The 24,257-nt window shown below is 47.3% G+C and overlaps 1 protein-coding gene across 2 annotated transcripts; it reads left to right on the top strand.

Annotated features, from left to right (window-relative positions):
* Positions 1 to 5,847: 5,847 nt before the first annotated feature.
* LOC125645089 (5-hydroxytryptamine receptor 5B-like) lies at positions 5,848 to 20,861 on the top strand. 2 transcript variants are annotated; one of them, XR_012664335.1, is made up of 3 exons: positions 5,848 to 6,656; positions 18,089 to 18,836; positions 19,332 to 20,861. XR_012664335.1 is itself a non-coding variant. In XM_075117767.1 (2 exons), the coding sequence occupies exons 1-2, from the start codon at positions 5,937 to 5,939 to the stop codon at positions 18,419 to 18,421; spliced, it is 1,053 nt and encodes a 350-aa protein (XP_074973868.1). In that variant the 5' UTR covers positions 5,848 to 5,936; the 3' UTR covers positions 18,422 to 20,861. The 2 variants fall into 2 exon arrangements, 1 of the variants encoding a protein (XP_074973868.1); XM_075117767.1 differs by having other exon boundaries at positions 18,089 to 20,861.
* Positions 20,862 to 24,257: the final 3,396 nt, after the last annotated feature.

The following is a 24,257-nucleotide window of genomic DNA, read 5'->3' as shown; positions in this document are numbered from 1 at the left end:
CAACAAAAATGATTAGGGGACTGGAACACATGACTTATGAGGAGAGGCTGAGGGAAATGGGATTGTTTAGCCTGCAGAAGAGAAGAACGAGGGGGGATTTGATAGCTGCTTTCAACTACCTGAAAGGGGGTTCCAAAGAGGATGGCTCTAGACTGTTCTCAATGGTAGCAGATGACAGAACGAGGAGTAATGGTCTCAAGTTGCAGTGGGGGAGTTTTAGATTGGATATTAGGAAAAACTTTTTCACTAGGAGGGTGGTGAAACACTGGAATGCGTTACCTAGGGAGGTGGTAGAATCTCCTTCCTTAGAAGTTTTTAAGGTCAGGCTTGACAAAGCCCTGACTGGGATGATTTAGTTGGGGATTGGTCCTGCTTTGAGCAGGGGGGTTGAGAAGATGACCTCCTGAGGTCCCTTCCAACCCTGATATTCTGTGATTCTATGAACACACCTCACTCTCCCTAAGAGGGTGTGAACATGGGGGCTGACCTGAAATGTTCTCATTAAACTGTATTTTGGTATGATCGCTGGACTTGTTTACCAGCTGAATGAATGTATGAGATTTGAATTAATAAGTAGTAACAGCAGATGTTTTGTCTAGGAGTGGGGTGCCAGGACATCCTTGAGGTATTTGTCATATACCCCTGCTCTGTTCTTTTATGAAAGGGGGAGCAATGTGACCGATATGAAAATTTCCTGTAATATCCTTGAAAAGCTTTAATGAATTGAGTTTTAGTATCTTTGGGGTCCATTATACTAAATGCAACATTTATGTATTACTGTGGGCTGGTATTGTATGTAATGTCTCTAGGTAGGAGATGTGACATAAGGCCTGGATAACCAAAGGACTACATTGAACAATGTGCCAGAAAAGAATGGACTATTGGGACAATATGTGTGAAATGGATTTCACGGAAAATATCTAGGGAGAGGTTAATGCAAATCCACCTCTGATTATGCAACAACCCAGCCTTTTGAAGCTACGCTCTGAGAAGTGGGCCTTTGTCTGCTGATCACTCCAAGATCAAAGGCCCAAGCTGTATAAAGGTAAAATTGAACAATTTATGGTGGTTCTGGTTCTAAATCTCAGACAGTCATGAACTTGTAATCATGGGGAAAACTCAGTTGAGGATTTTGAAGGACTGACATCTACCAAAGACCAGGGTTGCAGTTTGGGTGACTTCTGATAAGCTTTTTAGCATGCGTGTAGGTTCTTTTATTTTTTTTAAATAGATTTTCTCTATAATACTTTCATAGAATCATAGAATATAAGGGTTGGAAGGGACCCCAGAAGGTCATCTAGTCCAACCCCCTGCTCGAAGCAGGACCAAATCCCAGTTAAATCATCCCAGCCAGGGCTTTGTCAAGCCTGACCTTAAAAACCTCTAAGGAAGGAGATTCTACCACCTCCCTAGGTAACGCATTCCAGTGTTTCACCACCCTCTTAGTGAAAAAGTTTTTCCTAATATCCAATCTAAAACTCCCCCACTGCAACTTGAGACCATTACTCCTCGTTCTGTCATCTGCTACCATTGAGAACAGTCTAGAGCCATCCTCTTTGGAACCCCCTTTCAGGTAGTTGAAAGCAGCTATCAAATCCCCCCTCATTCTTCTCTTCTGCAGGCTAAACAATCCCAGCTCCCTCAGCCTCTCCTCATAACTCATGTGTTCCAGACCCCTAATCATTTTTGTTGCCCTTCGCTGGACTCTCTCCAATTTATCCACATCCTTCTTGAAGTGTGGGGCCCAAAACTGGACACAGTACTCCAGATGAGGCCTCACCAATGTCGAATAGAGGGGAACGATCACGTCCCTCGATCTGCTCGCTATGCCCCTACTTATACATCCCAAAATGCCATTGGCCTTCTTGGCAACAAGGGCACACTGCTGACTCATATCCAGCTTCTCGTCCACTGTCACCCCTAGGTCCTTTTCCGCAGAACTGCTGCCTAGCCATTCGGTCCCTAGTCTGTAGCTGTGCATTGGGTTCTTCCGTCCTAAGTGCAGGACCCTGCACTTATCCTTATTGAACCTCATCAGATTTCTTTTGGCCCAATCCTCCAATTTGTCTTTCACATTAAGAATAAATGCACTTGCTTATAAAAAAAAGTTTGTGGCATAACTAAAAACTTCATGCCATCGTGCTGTCCATGGCCTTCGAAGAGAAAGCAAAGCACAGATGCTGGCCTGGTTAGGCAGTCTGGCTTGCCGGGAATATCATAGTGTTGGCAGGAAACTTGTGCAGCCTGGAGAAGCCGGTCAGGAGGGAAAGAGATGTGGGTTTCTATCTAAGAGAGAAGACGGCTGAGCAACCAGGATCCTAGAGTGGGTGTCCTCAATGGATAAAGAGGGCGGGGGGGAATACAGGTACAGTTGTCCTGGCACTAGCCACTGTCGGAAGACAGGATGCTGGGCTAGATGGACCCTTGGCTTGACCTAGTAGGACCATTCTTAAGTTCTTATGAACTGTGACACTTTTGATTTTGTCACACATCACATTATGATAACAAAATTAGCAGTATACAAAATCATTGTGGCCCATGCTAAATGGATGAAAGACTGTTTACCTGATAGACTGAAAAAAGTAATTGTAAATGGAGAATCATCATTCTACGGAGATGTTTTTAGAGGGTCTCACAGGGAGCTGCTCTTGGCCCAATGTTATTCAATAGCTTTGTCAATGATCTGGAGAAAAATCATTGATGGTAAAATTTGCAGATGACACAAAAATTGCAGAAGTGGTAAATAATGATGGTGACAGGTCAGTTAGACACTGACCTGGATCACTTGCTAAAGTAGGCTCATTTGAAAACATGCTTTTTAATTCAGCCATATGCAAGGTCATAGGTTTAGGAACAAAGAATTGGGTCACACTTACAAGATGGGAGACAGTATCCCGGAATGCAGTGACAATGAAAAGGACTTGGGGATAATGGCAGACAATCAATTCTATAGTTGAGGGCTAATGTGACCCTTGGTTACATAAGCAGGAGAATATCAGGTAGGAATAGGCAGGTGTTGTTACCTCCGTATACCGCCTTAATGAGACAATTACTGGAATACTGTGTGCAGTTTGGTGTCCACATTTCAAAAAGAATGTTGAAATACTAGAAAGGATTCAGAAAAGAGTTACAAGAATGGTTCAAGGTCTGGAAAATGCATTACACTGAAAGACTAAAGAAGTTCAGTCTATTTAGGTTATCCAAACGAAAGCTAAGAGCTGATTTGATCACAATCTACACGTACCTCCAGGGGGAAGAGATTTCTTTTTCTGTGATTCATTTTCATAAAGAAACAGACTATGAAAAGCACAAAAAGGAAAATGACTTACAGCTCATTTGGTTCCAAATACACGTGCTGCACAGGAGTGCCAACAGAATTATGCAATTTTACAACCTATCAAAACTGCAAGACCACATGGTACTATTACATAGACAATGTTAGGATGGGGGTAACAGTAACAGAAGACATATCTGGGTAGGGAGAGGAGGAAAAAAAGAGGAGGGGTTAAGAGAAATGGAGGTCTAGCATCTTTTCAGCCATCTCAACTTTTTTAATCCAAAAATATCTCAAAATGGGTCCACATTTCTTCAAATTCATTTAATTGCTCTCTACGGTTAAAAGCTATTATTTCCCTGGCTTCTCCCCCAGTCAAGTCCAAGTACCACGGCACTACTCAAGGCATAAGCCTACTCTTCCATTTTTTGCAAAATCATGTGTTGATAGTGGATGGCTATTTAATCTACAGGAGATGACTTAACAAGAGGTCATGTTTGGAAGCTGGAACTAGAGAAATTCAATCTAGAAATAAGGTGCAAATTTTTAACAGTGAGAGTAATTAACCATTGGAACAACTTACCTAGGGATGGGGTGGATTCTCTGTCACTTGACAGTCTCGATTTCTGTCTAAAACATGTGCAATAGCTCAAACAGGGCTTGCTGCAAAAATCAGTGGGTAAGGTTCTGTGGCTTGCAAATAAAGGTCAAACTAGATGATCATAATGGTCCCTTCTGGCCTTAAGATCTATTAATCTGTATAGGAGGAGTGAATGCCCTGGCTGTGATATAGGAGGAGAGGGCAGGGAGGAGGGAAGGATCAGGGTGCTCTGGTTATGACAGAGGAGGCAGTGGGGTGGTTATTTGCTAGGAGGGATGGGGTAGGAGCGCTGGTAAAGAGGAGGGAGCAGTGCATTCCCCACAGAGGAGGTAATGTACTGTGCTACCTTTACCCTTGCCCAGCGGGGGAGCCCCTCTGCCAAGTCCTGGTGCTGTGGGCTGGGAGGGGAGGCCCTAGCACTCCTCTTCTCCCCCCCCCAGCCCCAGGCAGGGGATCAGCGGGGAGGGGGGCTGCAGTCCAGATGCAGGAGTTCTCCACGGGGAGTGGGGCTGCAGGGGTCCACAGGAATGTACAGCACCTCCCTCTGTGCTCTCTAGGCTGGGCCCTGCCCTGGCACTAGGGGGTTGGCGGGGGCAAGGGCAGACGCTTCCTTTGCTGGCTACAGCCCTGCAAACCTGCGAGCTATTCCTGAGGGTCACCCTGAGCCCTTCAGTCTTCTCTGCCTCAGGACATGTGCCCTATTGGAGAGGGGTCCTTTCCCTGAGGCCCCTCCTTAGGACATATCTGGTTGCACCCTGGTGGGGTAGGGTGTTATAACTATTTAGATGGGGGTGGGGTGCTCTGGTTGTTACAGAGATGGGAGGGTGAGTGGGGTAGGATTCTTTGGTAAATACAGGGGGTGTGTGGGTGTGATGGTTGCGGGGAGGGGTGAAGTGTTCTGGTTGTAACAGAGGAGGCGGTGGGTAGGCTGGTTGGGGGGGAAGGTGCTGTGGTTGTAACAGGAGTTGTGGGGATACAGTGCTCTGGCTGTTATGGAGGAGTGGGGTGGGTTGGTGGGGAGCAGGGTGTTCTGACTGTTACACAGGGGTGGGGTGGTTGGCTGCTCTGGCTGTTACAGAGGGGATGAATTGGTTGGGGTACAGGGTGCTCTGGCTGTTATGGGGCAGTGAGTTGGTTGAGGGAGGGGTGTGTGGCTGTAACAGAGGAGGGGACAGTGGGAGAGTTGGAGGAGGAGGGGGGTGCCCTGGCTGTTACAGAGGAGGGGGTCTGAGGGTAGGGTGCTCTAGCTGTTGTAGGAGAGAGGTGGGTTGGTTGGTTGTGGTAGGGGGCTCTGGCTGTTAGAGGGGTGGGAGTGCTCTGGCTGTTACAGAAGAGGAGTGGCAGGATGCTCTGGCTGTTACAGGAGAGGGGTGGGTTGGTTGTGGTAGGGTGCTCTGGCTGTTAGAGGAGAGGGGTGGGGGTGCTCTGGCTGTTAGAGGAGAGGGGTGGGCTGGTAGGGTGCTCTGGCTGTTACGGGGCGGGGGGATCATTGCTGAGAGCCCTGGGTTTGGCGCTCGTTGTGTCTGGCGGTCACCTGCCTGCGGGGAGAGGGCGCACGGCAGGACAAGGGGTGGCAAAGGCTTTTCTCCAGTCCCGCCGGCTGCCGGTTGCAAGCCGCAGACGCGCTGCCTGCTCCGCCCAGCGCCCGGAGCCCCCCAGCAGGCGGACCCGAGCGAGCCTCTCTTTCCCTTCGCCCTTTCCTGCAGCGGGAGCCCGTGCCACGGAAAGGGGGGCGAGCGGGGAGCCGGCACAGCGTCCCCCCCGCCCCAGCCAGGGAGGCAGACGGGAGCACATGGCAACGGCAGGGAGCAGCGGCTGAAGGGAGGCAGCCGTAGCGAGGCTCTTGCCTAGACTCACTTCGCTTCCCGGCGCCCGGGCGGGACTCGGCCGCGGGGCATTTGGCGGGGGGAGCGAGGGGCAGGCCGCGGAGAAGACCCCGGGAGCGCGTCTCGCCGGCGGTTCGCACCCCGCGCAGGCGGTCCCCTGGGCGCGCCAACGGAGCGCGCAACCCGCCCAGCCCCGAGCTGCTCCTTGGCCACCAGACTCCCGGGCCAGCCAGCCATGGACCTCAACGCGTCCTCCGCCCCGGCGGGGGGCAACTCCACCTCGGAGCTGGGGGGCGGCGCCTGGAGGAGCCGGGAGCCCTTCTCCATCTTCAGCATCCTGGTCCTCACCCTGCTGGTCCTCCTGACCGTCGCCACCTTCCTCTGGAACCTGCTGGTGCTGGTGACCATCCTGCGGGTCAAGACCTTCCACCGGGTGCCCCACAACCTGGTGGCCTCCACCGCCCTGGCCGACGTGCTGGTGGCGGCGCTGGCCATGCCGCTGAGCCTGGTGAGGGAGCTGTCGGCCGGGCGGCGCTGGCGGCTGGGCCGGGCGCTGTGCCACGCGTGGGTCTCCTTCGACGTGCTGTGCTGCACGGCCAGCATCTGGAACGTGACGGCCATCGCCCTGGACCGCTACTGGTCCATCACCCGCCACCTGCAGTACACCCTGCGCGCCCGCCGCCGCGCCTCCAGCGCCATGATCGGCCTCGCCTGGGCGCTCTCCGCCCTCATCGCCCTGGCGCCCCTCGCCGGCTGGGGCGAGACCTACAGCCCCGCGCTGCAGCGCTGCCAGGTCAGCCAGGAGCCCTCCTACGCCGTCTTCTCCACCTGCGGCGCCTTCTACCTGCCGCTCGGCGTCGTGCTCTTCGTCTACTGGAAGATCTACAAGGCGGCCCGGTTCCGGATCGGCGGGCGCCGGGGGAACGCGGTCCTGCCGCAGTCGGAGAGGGGCCCGGTAAAGAGCCGCGGCGGGCGCCGCTGGGCGGCACGGGGAGGGGCGGGAGGAAGGGGCCAGGCGGGCACAGCTGGGCGGCACGGGGAGGGGCGGGAGGACAGGGGGCCCGGCGGGCACAGCTGGGCTGCATGGGGAGGGGCGGGAGGAAGGGCCAGGCGGGCCCAGGTGCGCGGCACGGGGAGGGGCGGGAGGAAGGGGGCCCGGCGGGCACAGCTGGGCGGCACGGGGAGGGGCGGGAGGAAGGGGCCAGGCGGGCACAGCTGGGCGGAACGGGGAGGGGCGGGAGGGAGGGGCCCGGCGGGCACAGCTGGGCGGAACGGGGAGGGGCGGGAGGGAGGGGCCCGGCGGGCACAGCTGGGCGGAACGGGGAGGGGCGGGCGGGAGGGAGGGGCCCGGCGGGCACAGCTGGGCGGCACGGGGAGGGGCGGGAGGAAGGGGGCCAGGCGGGCGCCGCTGGGCGGCACGGGGAGGGGTGGGAGGACAGGGGGCCAGGCGGGCACAGCTGGGCGGCACGGGGAGGGGCGGGAGGACAGGGGGCCCGGCGGGCACAGCTGGGCTGCATGGGGAGGGGCGGGAGGAAGGGCCAGGCGGGCCCAGGTGGGCGGCACGGGGAGGGGCGGGAGGAAGGGGGCCCGGCGGGCACAGCTGAGCGGCACGGGGAGGGGCGGGAGGACAGGGGGCCCGGCGGGCACAGCTGGGCTGCATGGGGAGGGGCGGGAGGAAGGGCCAGGCGGGCCCAGGTGGGCGGCACGGGGAGGGGCGGGAGGACAGGGGGCCCGGCGGGCACAGCTGGGCGGCACGGGGAGGGGCGGGAGGAAGGGGCCAGGCGGGCACAGCTGGGCGGAACGGGGAGGGGCGGGAGGAAGGGGGCCCGGCGGGCACAGCTGGGCGGCACGGGGAGGGGCGGGAGGGAGGGGCCCGGCGGGCACAGCTGGGCGGCACGGGGAGGGGCGGGAGGGAGGGGCCCGGCGGGCACAGCTGGGCGGCACGGGGAGGGGCGGGAGGGAGGGGCCCGGCGGGCACAGCTGGGCGGCACGGGGAGGGGCGGGAGGAAGGGGGACAGGCGGGCACAGCTGGGCGGCACGGGGAGGGGCGGGAGGAAGGGGGCCAGGCGGGCACAGCTGGGCGGCACGGGGAGGGGCGGGAGGACGGGGCCAGGCGGGCACAGCTGGGCGGCACGGGGAGGGGCGGGAGGAAGGGGCCAGGAGGGCACAGCTGGGCGGCACGGGGAGGGGCGGGAGGACAGGGGGCCAGGCGGGCACAGCTGGGCTGCACGGGGAGGGGCGGGAGGACAGGGGGCCAGGCGGGCACAGCTGGGCGGCACGGGGAGGGGCGGGAGGAAGGGGCCAGGCAGGCACAGCTGGGCGGCACGGGGAGGGGTGCGAGGACAGAGGGCCAGGCGGGCACAGCTGGGCGGCACGGGGAGGGGCGGGAGGAAGGGGCCAGGCGGGCACAGCTGGGCGGTACAGGGAGGGGCGGGAGGAAGGGGGCCAGGCGGGCACAGCTGGGCGGCACGGGGAGGGGTGCGAGGAGAGGGGGCCAGGCGGGCGGAGCTGGGAAGTGAAGATGGTAACCTTTTAAACAGTGGCTAATAATTGACTATCAGTGGACCATTTACCACTATTATGGGATAAAAGTTATTCCCATTTTCTCATATTCTTTTGTTTCAATATTCTTAAATGTGTGTGTATATTTATATGTATAAATGGAAAGTGATATGGATGTAGATTAGATAATAATTGCAATATCATAGTCCATTTAAAAAAATCCTAAATTTGAATCCAGTGTGCCTGGGTTTCTCTTTTGGAAAATTGTTAGGATAAAGAAAGAAAGAGAGCTGTATAGTGTGTGCTGGTTAGGGTATGTGTTTAATCTGTACACACTCGGTTGTATGTCTCTCACCCTCTACATACATCATTTGTTCACTCCGTCCATTTTATTTTATTTTAAAAAGTATATACTTAAAATTATGGAATCAAGCAGAACACAAAAGAGAAAAATGGGACAATAATACTTATTCCACAATACTAGTAAATGATCTATTTATTATGTAATTACTGCCAGCTGTTTAAAAAGTTCATATTCTCTCCTTTAAGTTATCTCAAACGTTGATCGTGGTCCTGAAAACACCTACTTGGGTGAATAGTCTCATTGATTTCAATACTACTCATGTAAGTAAGAACTATTCTCCTGGGGAAGAGTTTGCAGGATTAGGAGCCTTGAGGTCCATTAATACATGGGCCTCTAAGAGCCCAGTTCTGTCCCCTTACTCACAGTAGTATCATACTTCACCAATAAGCCAAAATAATTTCAGTGGGGCTGCCTGTGCAGTGAGGTACTACTCACCATGAGAGAGAGAAAGGGTAGTGGACTGAGTTCTAAATTAATTCATCTACGTTCATGTCTACTTTCCTGTCTTTCTACAATCACTGTTTCCTAATACATACCTGTCCTCCTCCCTACTCTGTTCTGAAACTACAGAATAATTCCTGATTGTTTGTTTTCCCCACTTCCTGACCAAGTATTTTCACACTGTATTTTTTTTTAAAGTTGATCTAACCAAACGTGGACTGACTGACAATGTTACAAAATAAGTGTGGTGAGGTACTCAGCCCCATATCCTCCACTGGGCCTGGCTCTGCCAAACCTCACTCATATACAAGCAGTAGAGCCAGCTGAAAAACTTAAACAAAACTTTTCTCCATTGAAAAATGCCATTTTGTCAAGAGCAAAATGTTTTGATGGAAATTTCTTTTGAAGATGTCTTGGGTCCCATTGGGGAGAGAGAAACCTACCCTGAACAGCCAGTAAGCTGGTGGTTAGGGAACTCAGTTGGGATGTGGGAGACCCATGCTCAGTCCTGGTTCTGATTCAGAACCCCCCTATCCCAGGTGAGTACTCTAATCACCAGGCTACTGGCTATTCTGGGGTGGGTGGGTTGATATTTCTCTGGTGAACATTTTTGAAAGGTCTCGTTTTCATTCGGCATCAAAACAAAAACAAATTTTAAACCCTTGAAATGTTTTCTGGCCTGTCGTAGAAATACTTGCATTAACTTCAACTTCAGATTGGAGTAAATTGTACATATCATGTTACAAGGACACGTGTTAAGGTTTGCATTCACCCTAGTGAGTAGTGACAGCATCAGCAGCTTGTAAGAGGCACTTGGCACCTCACAGGACTGGGACCTTATGTCTTTAAATAAAGAGATGCATATGGTTTAAATTGGCTTATAGAAGAAACAGTCATTCCAGAGCTATCGCCTGCACTAAATCAGAAAATGTGTTAGAAAAGATGAGTGTCTCAAGCCTTTGGAAATGCATTCCTCCCCTCCCACCCTTTTGCACCAAATTTCCTGCCAAGTTTACTTCTCTAATTACAAATATGACAAATACGTTGCTTGGGATTTATCTACAACCTTCCCAAAAACAAAAACCAAACTGAATACGTACAACGCATTTGCTCTCCCACAGACACTCATGCAGTAGAAAACTTTATGGGCTATTATTTTGGAAAACTAATTTAATTGAGACAATACTACTAAGATTCTGCAACTCTCATCTTTTTCAGTAGTTTAAACAAAATTAATTCCTGGGGGGTTTTTTTTGTTTGTTTTTAAATATAGGTTGAATCCATGATTGTGATAGTATATTAGATAGTGAGGACTTTACACTGTGGCTGAAAAAAATTAAGCTTCATTTGCAGGTTTAAAAAGCACCATCCTAATCCCCAGGGAAAATCTTTACCACCTGCTGGAAGAGCTAAATGCCTGAGGCAATGCTCTGAGCACTTACTGCTCTAGAGACTTGGTAGGCAAAGAAGACTGCTCAGAAATTAACCTGTGGAGAAGGAAGAAAAATCATGGTGTGGTTTTTGTTTCTTTGTTTGGTTTTTTTTTTTTTGCATAGTTTATTCCTGATGTAAGCGATCGAGATGCACGTGTAAAAAGCTTTGTCCTGGTCACACTGAAGTCAGTGGGAGTTTTGCCATTGGCTTCAATGGGAGCAGGATCAAGTCCAAAATACCACTGGAAAAATACCAGATTGTGGAAGGTTTAGGGAAAAACAAAGGGGATGTAGAGCTGAGCCTTATTCCCAAAACATCACTGTCATTCCACAGGAAGAGCTGAAATGCTTAGATTTTTTTTTTTAAGTTTGCATAAAATCGGGGTATAGCAGAGAATCTGTCAAAAAAAAAATAGGGACCAGCATTTCTGGAGTAAGGGGCATCTCTCTCCCCCCCCCCCCTTAAGTCAGGTGAGCTATTCCTTCTTTCTCCTTCCATGTCCAGGTCCAATTGATGGTACTTTTGTGGTTGGAGCCTGTCTTGACTCTGTCTCCCTTTTCTTGTATCTACTAACTCTCCTGTTTTCTGTCTTTTCTCTATTTGTCTCTCTTCACTTCTATCCCTCATTTCACTTTCTTCTTCTTCCCTTCCCCTTCCCGGTCTCCTCTTACCCCACCCTGTCACATTCTGCATCACTGTTATTCTCCACCAGCCTCGCTCCTTAACTCCTTCTGTACACCCCGTCGACTCTGTCCCCCAGCACTTCTAGAATTCAGTGCTGTAATGCAGCAGGTCTAATGACTAACAATAGAAATGCTATCAGCAATAGACATCAAAGGCTGGTAGTGCTTCTCAAACTGAAGGTGAGTAGTGATAGTGATGCCCATGGGAAGAAGGTGCCATGCTGTACTAGGAGGATTACATATTGTGACACTGCATTAGAACTGCATGCCACAGTTGCAAACCTGAAACCGTGGTAGCCTATTTGGCATTTTTCTAGCAACTGAGATGAAGGAGGAACAGATTTGAAGCCACAGTAGTTAAATGCCATCAAAATTGCCTGAAGAAACTGATGCTCCAGATGGAAGAATTATTATAATTATATCTTCCTTCTGTATAGTGCCTTTCAGCCACCAGACCCAGACCCCAAGGTGCTTTATAGACTGTCAGTGTGCATATAATTATTTATAGAGTAAGAATAATTGTCTCCAGGCTGCAACTTGGCATACCAAGGCCAATTCCTACGCTTAGTTACAAGGGTGTAAATCCGGAATAACTCAGCTGACCTGAGTGTAGTTAATCCAGCGTAATTGTGAGCAGAATTTTGACTAAAATCTGAACCAAGGAGTTTTAAAAAACACTATTAAATGGTTTTCTGTTTTTTTAAGAGGAAGGAAAACGAAATGTCTGAGATCCTTCTATTACATAATGAAGAATATGCAAAAATTCAGGGTTTTCTTTTTTTCAAAACACACAGACACTTATTTCCCACTGAAACCAATGGGAGTTTTGCCTGTGCAAAGACTGCAGAATCAGACCCTGAAATTAGGCTGGTCCTTTTAGATATAATTTCTTTTATAACAACCAAAGACTTGATTCTCTAACCATTACTCATATGACTAGTCCTTTACTTACATGATTAGTTTCAAGGTTCTTGTCACACAGAGCCACAGTCTGTGACATGCTTTTTCACAGTGAGCAATACCTTATCTCTGGTAAGAGGCCTGTTGAAATAAATGAGTTTAGTTTCAGAGCCAGATACTATTAAGAGTGCCATTAAAATCAGTGGGACTCCTTGTGGAATAAGGTATTGCTCAGGGTGAGCAAGAATGGCAGAATCTGGCCGATAAGGATTAGTTACTTGCATGAGACAGTGCTGCAGGATCAGGCCCCAGGTTAAGCATGAAGAGCTAGACGAAAGGGCCCAGATCTTCAAAGGAATTTAGGAGTCTAACTTTGTTGATTTTAATGGGAGTTGGGTGACTGTCTTTCAGGATCTCGGCCAGCTTCTGTTAATACTATTTTTTATAACGTACATACAAAGCGTACACCTTTGTACACTGAAGGCCTGATCCAAAGCTCAAAAGGTTAATGAGTGTCTTTCCATTGACATCAATAGGCTTTGGATCAGGCCTTCTATTCTTACATTCAGAGCTCTCAACTCTACTGAGTTATGCTGCATATTCCACTTTGTAGCTGGTTGAACCTCCCTGTACGACATAATCAGGCAGGGCGGTGTGGGTTTTCCTCTTGGAGCTGCTCTGGGTTCTCTGCCCCTCTCTTCTCCTCCCCTTTCTAAGAGCTTGAGTAATCCTTTTGCAAGTAGTTCCATTGACTGCAATCATTTTGGGCTCCACTAATTCTACTTTGTACCAATGTCCCCAGCAATTTAAACCTGGCAGAGGATTCCTCTAGTGTAAAGTAGCTCTGAAGCTGCTCTGAATTACTCTGGGACCTGGGATGGCACAGAATCCACTACAGAATTGGAGGTTGGGTTGCAAACAGGATGTAGGGTTTGATCCACTTTCCATTGATATCACTTCAATGGGAGTTGGATCAGACCCTTAAGAAGAAATATAACAATTGTTAGGGCTGAAAGGAGCGAAAACATTGTCTTGGCCTGCACCCCCACGCAGGCATTGTAGAAACTGTGGGAGATATAACATCTCCCTGATCGGTTTGCAGAAGCGATGCTCCATGTCTGGATCTTCTCCCTCCAGCCATTTGTGCCATCCAGGATCTCCTTACATTGCAATAATCACCTTTGGCTTTAAAGCCTCTGTGTTCATGAGGTAGCATAGAGGAGCCTCAACACAGCCAAGGCTCAGGGCCAACATTTTGTTGTATCAAGTGTAAGAATGCAGCTGCCCAGGAAAACACCCCTGGTCAGCTAGAAATCAGCTGTAAGGTATCAAGTATGTAGGGTGATAAGAGTTAGAATGATGGAAATCATTCTGGAAAGTTATCTTCCACTTTTCATACAACTCCGTTAGGCCCCAGTTAAGAAAAGCACGTGCTTAACTTCCATGTTCAAGCACTTTGCTGAATCCGGGCCTTAATTTTCTTTTTGAGATAATGTTAAATATTCACAGAAGGCCTGTAAGTCCAAATTGTATGTGAGAGATCTCTGATTCTTAAAGAACCTTTTGGTGATTTGATGACAGTATGGAGCAATCTGTTCCTCTCTCTGCTCACCTCAGGCTCATTTGAGGATGAAACTGTTCCAAAGCTATTGCGCTAAACTAGGGCAAATCACATTTAAATACCTCCAGTCTGCTGGAGTTCATGCAACAGTACAGAACATTCCTCAGAAATGTGGACCTTTCAGACACATCACAGCCATTGAATAAGACACAATGCCATTGTTTGCAGAAGCAATAGACTGCAATTTGTACTTTTATTATTTAATATTCATATTGGAAGAACAGTGCTCAGAGACCCCAAAGCAGCATTAGGGCCCAAAAAATTCATTGGTGAACCACAAACAGTATCCATGGGAAGTATAAATTATTTAAATCCAGAGAAATATTAGAATTCAGCCTAAATCAATAGGAGAATTTCTGTTGATTTCAGTGGGATCTGGATCAGACTCCACATGCATACTGCATTAGCAGCAAAGCATCTGAAGTATGTTGTGCTGTAGGCAAAATTTAAACAGTGGGTGACATCTTTCTCCCACCAAAGAATCCTGGGGAAGGGAGAAATAATCAATTTTGGATGTGTTTCACCAGCCGTGTGCTTCCCAGAGAAAGAGATGATTCATGCAAAGTGTGAAGAGTACATTTATTCCTATATAGACAAACATTTTAAACCTCGACAAGTGGAATGAAATTGATTGCTGCAGACTGTTCTAAAAGGTGCCCCAGCCTGTGTCTGTGCATCTGCCTTGGCAGATGTTCGAGCAGATAATCAAAAATGATGAGAACAAATAACTCTGCTTAAAACCAAGCAAGGCAACCTGGAAAGAGACACTGATCTGCTAGCCTTAATGTGACTTGTGACACCAACCAAAACGGCCAGGGAATTCAGTGTGAACACTTGGTTCTAACTTAGTACTCAAGCCTCTTTTATTTGTGCTGACAAATATTTCTGATGCTCTCAATGCTTTATCTCAGCTGCATTACTGCAGCAGGTTATACCACCCTCCTCCCCAGTCATGTAACACTGAACTGGCTTCTGCCTCTGGCATACACACAAGGGTCTGATTCTTATTTGCCCTACGTCTTGTATAATGAAGTACACTTGTGCAAAGTGGGTGTAAAAGGCCACCTGTCATGCAGTGGCTGGCCCTTTAAGAGGAGTTGGGCATAGCCCCACCTGTGACTAATCAGCTGTCTCCCAGCTGATGCCCTGAGGCCAGGGATCAGGTGATAGCTTGAAGATTGCCTGAGGCAAGATCCACAAAGGTGACATAGGCATTGCAGTGTCTTATTTTTAGGCATGCTGCTATCCAGCAAAATCCATAGCCCTGAGTTAGGTGCCTAAGAAAGGGATTCACAGAAACCAACAAACTGAGCAGGGGGAAGTGCCAAGGAGAGGGGCAGACCTTGGGCTGCTCCTTAAAGGTAGTAAGGACCCCAACTCTACTCAGGATTCATTGCTGTGACCCCTCTTCTGGATTTAGGCACCTAAACTAGGTCGGTCATTTCTCAAGGGGTGTCAGGGTCCATCCCACCTAATTATATCGAACAGCAGTTAGGCCAGTCTCCTGAAACGTGGGAGACCTGTTTGCAAATCCCTATTCTGACTGATCTGGAGCAGGGCCATGCACCCAGATCTCCCATAGCCCAGGTGAGTGCCCTCACTGTCAGGGTACTGGGTATTCTGTGGTGGGGGGTCTCTCCATCTCTGCTGTTGCAGTGTGTATAAATAACTTTTTCATTGGGCTAGAGAGAGAGAACATGAGCAACTCGCTGTAGCCCAGTTGTTAGAGCACACCCCTGGCATGCGGGAGCATGAGGTTCAAATCCCTGCTCGAAGCAATGTAAATGACCACACAAGGCAGTGGAGTATCCGTGCCAGAATTTCTGCATGCCTCATCCTATACACAGTTCCTACACTCCACATACAAAGCTTCCAGGAACCTTAACTGTAGTATGGGAAAGAAAATGCCGTGAACTGATAGACAGCGGACCTCTGGCTGTACCTCATAAGGAAAGGTTTCAGAGTAGCAGCCATGTTAGTCTGTATCTGCAAAAAGAACAGGAGTACGTGTGGCACCTTAGAGACTAACAAATTTATTAGAGCATAAACTTTCGTGGGCTGTAGCAGAGGGAAATGGGCTGTAGCCCATGAAAGCTTATGCTCTGATAAATTTGTTAGTCTCTCAGGTGCCACACGTACTCCTGTTCTTTTCTCATAAGGAAAGTTTAAGTATAGTAAACCAGCAGTAGATTCCTTCATCCAGCTCTTCCTTACAAGCATGCAGAAGTAGTAATTGTCCAATGTTTGTCACTAATTTGCACTCACATAATGTGTTCTGAGCCCTTTTTGGAGACCACGATTAAAGCTATACAGAGTTAGCCCTCTTGCAGACAAATTATGTGACCCCTGCTACAGGAGTCCCATCGTATTTACATTTTTCCTCTACTCCTTCCCCAGCAGCCCTAATCACTTGGCACTTACATTCTGCAGTCATGTCTCACGTCTCTGGGTGAAGATAGGGATATCCATCTTGATGAGTGATAGTTTAGCATTTGCCAACATTTCAGTCTCTTGGTTGCTACTGTCCTCATATTAAACAGAGCGTCAATAGCTATTATAAAGTTTACACACACAGGAGGAATACGTATGTAAAACACATAGCTAATTTCTGAATGAGGGTGCCAAGTGCTCACAACTCCTATTAAATTTTCACTTCTGTGGGAGTTTTAGGGCCTCAGGCCCTAAATGGTGTGTGTTTTATTGTGCTGTCCTCAATTGTATTGTCTAGCAGAGCTGAAAACATACAGATGCTCTAATTGTGACAGAGGTGTATTTTCTATGGGTAAAAACTGGGTCCATGCTGCATGATGGTAAGGCACCCATTAATTCTCATTGTCACTCAAACCAATCTGCATTCACTCTGCAAGGGAAACCATTCCTCGCCCTTCCAAACAGCTCTTGGTGTTCCTTTTGTCTCTTTTCACTGCTCTAGAACCGCTGAAGTTTCTACACGCTTTGTGGAACTGCTGAGGGGTAGAGGGCATGGATTGAAGGGTTCTTGAATTGGTGTCTCCCACCAAGCAAAATTGGTATCTTTTGTGAGGTTGGGAGTAGAGCTGGTTGGAAAATAGTTCTTTTCCCCCTGTGTGAAGACAACTTTGAAAACCGAAATGCTTTAATTCAACATTGTGGTGCTTCATGGGAGTTGTAGCTGGGGGGGGCATTGTGCTCCCATTCTCCTCTATGGGCTGGGCTCTCTGGCCAGACTACTTGCCCCATGATGCACCATTTCCTCCCCTCTTGGTGTGGGGAGAGGGTGCATGACAGGAGTCCCTGGACACGGCACGCAGGGCGAGATGTAGCCCTGCCTGAGAGCCCAGAGAGGAGAATTGAAGCATAAACACTGGAACAACAGTTCGCATGAGGCACCACAATGGCAGTTTGAATAAAAATATTTCAGTTTTCTGTTGAAAATCAACCCCCCCCCTCCAGTTTTTAGGCATTTGGGTTTTCGATGAAATATTGAAATTTGCCACAGAAAGCAGACACTTTCCCTGTAAAAGTCAACCCCCCAAAAGCAAAAAAAAAAAAAAAAAGTTTGATGGAAAAGTTTTCCATTCGCTGTAGTGGGGAGTGTTGTCTTCTCCCCTTTCCCGCCTGTGCCCACCCTACCTTTGGGTGGTCAGGCAGGAGTGCCGTCTAAGGGGCTCATGGCCTCTGGAAGTCCCTCCCCTTGCTTGACGGATAACCAAGAGAAGATGCCCCCCTCCCAGGTCTGGGGGACACAATAATCATTGGCAGCTTTCTCTTCCACTCTGCCTCTGAGCAGCTGGGCTGATCTGAGTGGCCCTAGTGGAAGAAGCCATAGGCCCCCCTCACCAGTGGGTTACAATAACACTTGTGCAACTGCCTCAGAGTCATTGATTGGCCCATCAGATATGCACAGCAGCTTCATGGCATGAAATCCATTCCACGGATACTCCAAAGACAGGCTTTTCTCTTTCTTCCACAGAGAGAGTCCAGTTTTGTGACAGTACATCCAAGCCACATGTGTCTACTGTATCTTTGTAACCCATGGTTACAGCACTCCCCCTCATATCAATACACTGATGAAAAGAAACAGAAAAAAACAGCTTCCAGAATTCCTGGGCCATTTTTTTTTATTTAATTATTATTAAACTATTTCAGTCTTCTTTTCTTATAACAAACCAAACAAATCCTAGGTGCCAGCCTATCCACCGAACGAGTGCCAACGTACTATGCATCAAAAGAGAGGAAAGACCAGTATACCTGTGCTCCTCTGTAGCACTTACCTTTCCAACACGATTAGACGCCCAGTAGTTTTAGCACTTCATGGCATTTGCTTTTAGCATGCAAGGGCTGGCGCCTGGGCCGTTTGCGGTAAGCGCACAGATGTTATGCTGTCATTTAAAAAATAATAATAATACTTTGACTCAAACAAACTGTTTTGGTAAAGAATCCATGTTTGCTTTTGTTTTGAGGTGAAAGAAGCTTCCCATGAACCACAGATGGTGTTTACAGCTCGCCACGCGACTGTCACTTTCCAGACAGATGGAGAAACATGGAGGGAACAGAAAGAGAAAAAAGCAGCTTTGATGGTTGGCATTTTAATTGGCGTTTTTGTGCTTTGCTGGATACCTTTCTTTATCACAGAATTAATAAGCCCCCTCTGTTCCTGCAACATTCCACCCGTCTGGAAAAGCATCTTTCTCTGGCTTGGCTACTCCAATTCTTTCTTTAATCCTCTTATTTATACAGCATTTAACAAAAATTACAACAATGCCTTCAAAACCCTTTTTGTGAGACAGAGATAAAAGAGGGATGGTTCCATTACCATGTCATGCACTGACTTAGTGGAGGGAGTATGTGCCTGTGAAATGTCTGATTGTAAAGAGCAGCTGCTGTCTAAAGGGATTTTGCAGCAGTGAAGATGAACACTGAACACCTGTGTGTTGGGACACAAACCTACTTACCCTGTACAGTCTCCCATTGAAATGCATGTACACTGGGCTGTACTGAGGAAAGACGATGATAGAAGACTGAAGGGGTGAATGTTTCCCTTCTCTAGGATTTGAATCAATCTGTGCTCAATTCTGGAAGAAGTGAATTAAAAACATCTAGCATCACACGTGTCCAATCTAACCAGACTAATCCCCTATTAGGCCAACTCTTGCTGTCATGTACTAGAATCTTCTTAATGGGCACAGGCATCAATGGAAACTCTGCCAGGTAAGCAACAGCTCTGATTGATTGGTGCACAGTCCTGATGCTAGTTTACTTTTAGGAATGTCTTTGGGGGGGAAAAGGACAAATGCATTTTGATATCATTTTTGGAAATATTTGAATAAAATAAATTGGACTAAGTTAAGCAGCCCTATTAGAGCAAGAACGAAGGGCACAGCACTCGTGCTAGCAAGCATTGGGCCGCTCCTGTAAATTTATTATTACAGGTGAACCCTGCGTTAACTGAAACTGAAGGTCAATTATGTCCCCTTGGGTTACAGGAGTGGAGTTTTGGGGCCAGTTCCCCAATTGGTGTAAATCTGCACTGTTCCAATAAAGTCAATTTATACCAGTTGAGGAGTTGGTCCTGAGGTTTTAATCCATGCAGTTCTCTTAAGCTCTGTCGCTCCCAGTTTTCTGCACCCATGATGTGCTCCAGGTTTGGAATGTCTCCCTGATACCTTTGTACAGTTGCGGTTTACATGTATTATTTTTTTACAGCACTCCTGTAAACAGGCTTGGCAGAAACACCTGTGCCACTTACCTATTCTTGTGTGTCGCTGCAGAGCATCTCACACAGTCTGATCTCTGGCCATCATCAAGTTACTGAGCATATCTATCAGGGTGCTGATTGCATGGATTCTACCGTCACGCTGCACAAAGCCACAGCATTCTAGCACAATTTTTCTAAAGGCTTGGATTCCATGTTTGTTTTTTATTAGGAGGGATTCAAATTAAGTCTTTCCATCTCACCACAGCAGTGTTATTAAATGTCTGTAGAGGAGGTTCTGACAATGAAAAAAATGATGCAGAATATGTGATCAGCCATAACTTGTTTTACTTTTCTTTAAACAAAGCTCATTGCAGTGTACCTGAAAAGGTTTCATAGTGCTGAGGGGAAGCCAAAATGACCTCTTCCTTCTCATCGAAGGCTTAACTTTCATAGAATTAAAACTGGAATGGGGTGCTCCTGCTTTTCAGAGAATATACAGAACTAGAGATCTGTTCTCTCTTTTGTACACCACTCTTTGGGAAGGTCAGAGGAATCATTACCAAGCTCACAGCTCCACACTGGGTGAGTTCAACCGGAGTGGTTATATGGGTATTGTGGTCATCTCACCCCCATGCAGCCCATGGGCAGCTAGGATACCACTGTGCTGCACTAGGGTGCAGTACAGAACTTCAGAGGGACTTATATATGCCCCTCTTGAACTTGACAGAAGCACACACTCCTAATTGGAAGACTGGTGTTTCATGAAGTTCTGGGATAGTGGCTCTGGGTTGCAACACCAAACTCAGAGTGTACTAGGCAGGTCCAGGGAGACCCCTCAGGATACTAACCAGAATCCAGGTATAAAGAAACCTCCAGCAGAATGCTTTTCCTTGTTCTCTGTAGTACTTTTTAAATCTCTTTACTGCCATAAGCACTTAGGAGTGAACTTCGAGTATTGGAAGAGAAAAGAAGAGAAGTCTCTTGTGGCCTTTCTACTCTAGTTGATATTTAGATCTAAAATAGATGGGAAGAGAAGCAGAAGAATTATACACAAGGACCATGGATGGGATTTGAAGAGCATAAATCCACCAACAAGCTTCCCTTTCCTCCTGTGATGCCTTGGGTAGTTATGGTCTGCTGACCCATTAATTTAAATGCGAGGGGCTGTTAGTAGGACATTTTCAGGCCACACTGCTGCTCCAAGTCTGCTGACTTTCAAGGTACACAGGAAAGTTTCTCTTGTTACAGATTTTCCCCCCCAAAGAATTTGGGTTTTTTTGGTAAGAAATTAAGATTCTCCCCCACTCCTGGCAGAAAGTGGAAAGGAGAGCTGAGGCTAGATCCTCAGCTGGTGTACATGGGCATAACTCTACTCATTTCAGTGATGCAACATTGATTTACACCAGCTGAGGCCCACAGTTCTTCAGTTGGTGGTGTGTCAATACACAGAGCCAGCTAACTGATGTATTTTTTTAATTGTACATGCACTGATAGTTTTCTGATCAACACATTTTATAAATAAAAAAAATGAAACTCTCTCTTTGTGATCATTTGCACTCTGACAGCTCCTACTAAAGGGAATTACTAGATTCGCTAATTAAAAGTCAAATATTTACACAAGGCATGTTGTTTAAAGAAAGACCCTAGCAAGTGAGAGTTCACATGAGTATTTCCTTCCTTCATTTAAAGGAATGACCATCTTTATCTACTAACAAGTAACTTTTCCTCATGAGCTGTAGTTGGTATCTACAAGGAAGAAAGGATTGGAGACAGAGTTCTTAAGTGTTAGCGCAAAGGGCCAGGAACCAGTCACTAGCTTCTATGCCTTGCTCTGAAAGCAACTTTCTTTTTGACCGGAGGCAGTCACCTAACTTTTCTGTGCCTCAGTTTACCAGCTTATTTTGAACTGATATAATTATATCAGGAGTATTGGGAGGCTTGAAAGGGCTGAACTGTACTATACAAATCCACAGTTGTTTTTATGTAATGGTAGTGGCCTAGGGACCTCATCTGAGAGTGAAACCCCATTTTGCTGGGTGCTGTACATATATGTAAGACAGTCCCTGCCCAGAAGATCTTGCAATCTAATAGATAAGATTGATAAAGGGTGGGAGAAAGGACCTATTAATCCCATTTTACAGATGGCAATTGAGGGACAGAGGGACTAAGGGCCAGATTTTAAAAAGCACCCAAGGATGCAGATAGGTGCTTTTGAAAATCCTATTAGGCACCTATCTCCATCTTTAGATGCTAAAATAACTTGAAAAAAATCTAGCCCTAAGCAACTTACCCAGACTCACACAGGAAGTCTGTGGTGGTGCTGGGACTTGATGCTTCTGCTCTCACTTGCACCATATTCACAATGGTGTATAACTCAGTGTAGTTCTTTTTGCTTTGTACTGGTGCAAGTGAGATCAGAATCATGTACTATAGATAGAGGAATCATCTTAGTACCATGCTGCCATTTTAAAAAAAAGCTCTTACTATTATAAAAAAAAGTCCAGTACCAGCTTTACGTACTTGTGTTTAGAAGGACAACTGCACAGATCCAGACTTGGAGAACAGACGTTTAAGACTTTTTAATTCATTTATTAAATCAGCCATCCAATAGAATCTAAGCTGAGAGCAAAGGGGATGTGTCATATGGAGCTTATGTTAACATGTATGTTGTTATATGACGTAGCCCTGCTTCTCACCGTTGTCGGTTTTATAGATTTTTGAAGTGCTTATCATCAGTTAACTTCCTGCATAATACAGGCCACAGAGTTTCACCCAGTAATTCAGGCACTGAGCCCATAACATGGTGGAACTAGAGTATCATTTAGAGAGCCATCTAGTCTTGATTTAAAGATTCCAGCTGGTGGATAATTTACCCCATCTCTTGGTGATCTGTTCCAGCTATTAGTTACCCACATTTCCATCTTTATTTCAATTGAAAGAAAAGGGAGAATAAGATGAAGCATAAAATTGTTTTCCCTCTCTTCCACTTCAAGCGTTGCATAGGATTCACCTCTTAAAAATTGCTACTGTGTTGTTACCTTTAGCTCCAGGACAGATTAAAGAACGTTTAGAAGCACAGCTCCCACGTGACCGGTATAAGCATGTATAGCTAAATAGCTTAAAACAGCTACTCTAAAGAAACATCTTTGGCAGTATGTTTAGACATTTGGAGATGGGAAAATAAATGACCACATGGCTAACATGGAGAAGGCTGGTTGTTTCTGCTTGTACTCAGTGAAATATTAGTTTCAATTTTATTTGTAGGCACTGAATTTACTCTTGTTATATTTACTCTACTAAGTATCGCTGGAGCAAAGTAGAATGTCATTGCCAGATTCTGTGGCAAGGACTTGAGAAGTCTGCAGTTAGATGAAGGCTTTTATACTCTGTGCTAATGTAACCCACACACACCTTCTGGGTGTGGTATTCTGTCCCATCTAGTGGCACCAAGTCCACTTAGAGTTAAGTGAGTCTGCTCTACAGCCTTAGCTAACAGCCAGTTGGCTTTTAGCTCATGCAGCAAAGGCTCATGCACTAAGCTCCAGAAGCCCTACGTTCGATCCCACCCGCCAATAACCAGGGTCTGTCAGTGTTACACTAACAGAATACATTGTGTGCTGCAGAGACCCAAAGAATCCAGGGCAGGGGGATGGAAATGCTACTATCAGCTTCTGTATGTGTTCTCTCAGACCCACAGCCAACTACTGTAGAAGTAAGGTTTATTTTCTGTTTGTGCCATCCCATCCATGCTGCCTCTGGCCTCCACAAACAGGACCGCCCACAAGAAAGCTAACAGTAAGTTACACAGGTTTCAGAGTAGCAGCTATGTTAGTCTGTATTCACAAAAAGAAAAGGAGGACTTTTGGCACCTTAGAGACTAACCAATTTATTTGAGCCGATGAAGTGAGCTGTAGCTCACGAAAGCTTATGCTCAAATAAATTGGTTAGTCTCTAAGGTGCCACAAGTACTCTTTCCTTTTTAGTAAGTTACACAGCAATTCATGATCAAGCCTCGGGATGAAACCCAGAATTTCTTGGCTTCTTGCCTGATCTTTCAATCACACCTCACTCTCTCAGGATCGTAAATTTCGTATTGTATTATATTAGTACCACCAAACATTTTCTGTATCAAGATTGATCTAGAGACATAAAAGTCAAAACAACAACCGAGAGCCTGATCCTGCAAATACTTGGAAGAAACTTTACTCATGTGAACAGCCCTTTGATGAAGTGGGTTTGAACACATGTCCTAGAGATGAAAGGCTATCCCAATACCAGTCCCCAGAGTCATTCATTACCACCCCACAGGAAAAAGATTCTCCACTGCTTTGTACCTTGTGTCAGTACTTACACCTGTGCTAAGGAAGCACCCAGGGGTGTAAGTCAGAATTCTCCATTTACCCATTGTGTACAGGTGTAAGTGACTGCACATGGTGTGAGGCTGTAGAGAAACAGGCCCCATCTCTCTGGCAACTCTTTACAGGTTTGTAACCAAGAGTTTCTTTCATAGGAACATCTTGTTTCTTGCATGACTATGTATAACAGCACATCCTTACTGACTATATCTTTTGGACCAGGAGGACAAAGGCACAGTCATATTGCTACTTTGTCACCCAAGTAATCTCACATATTCCTGGATAGCAAGAAGTAGAGAAGAGCTTTTACACATTCAAAACCACCCATTCCTCCTTCTCCCTCCAACACATGTGGCTTAATCCATGGCTACGCGCATGATTAAAGTGACTAACATTTGCAGAAGTCAGCTAAATGGGAGGAGGCAAAATAATGTAATTACATTTTAACCCTTCCCCCATCATTTCCTCTTTTCAGATTAAATGAACATGTTTTAGCAGCGCAGTTTGTGAGGTGCAAAAATAAATCTCCAGACTTTATCATGCTCTGAGTTGCTTTTCTCCAGACTGAATATTTCAAAT

Source organism: Caretta caretta, chromosome 11 (assembly GCF_965140235.1).
Source record: "Caretta caretta isolate rCarCar2 chromosome 11, rCarCar1.hap1, whole genome shotgun sequence".
Taxonomy (NCBI): Eukaryota; Metazoa; Chordata; order Testudines; family Cheloniidae; genus Caretta; species Caretta caretta.
This window is presented reverse-complemented; position numbering and strand designations above follow the sequence as displayed.

Excerpts from the sequence above, each read along its gene's own strand:
- LOC125645089 (XM_075117767.1), top strand. The coding sequence starts at position 5,937 with ATGGACCTCAACGCGTCCTCCGCCCCGGCGGGGGGCAACTCCACCTCG. Across the intron at positions 6,657-18,088 it reads CGCAGTCGGAGAGGGGCCCG|GTGAAAGAAGCTTCCCATGA; the intron begins GTAAAGAGCCGC and ends TTTTGTTTTGAG.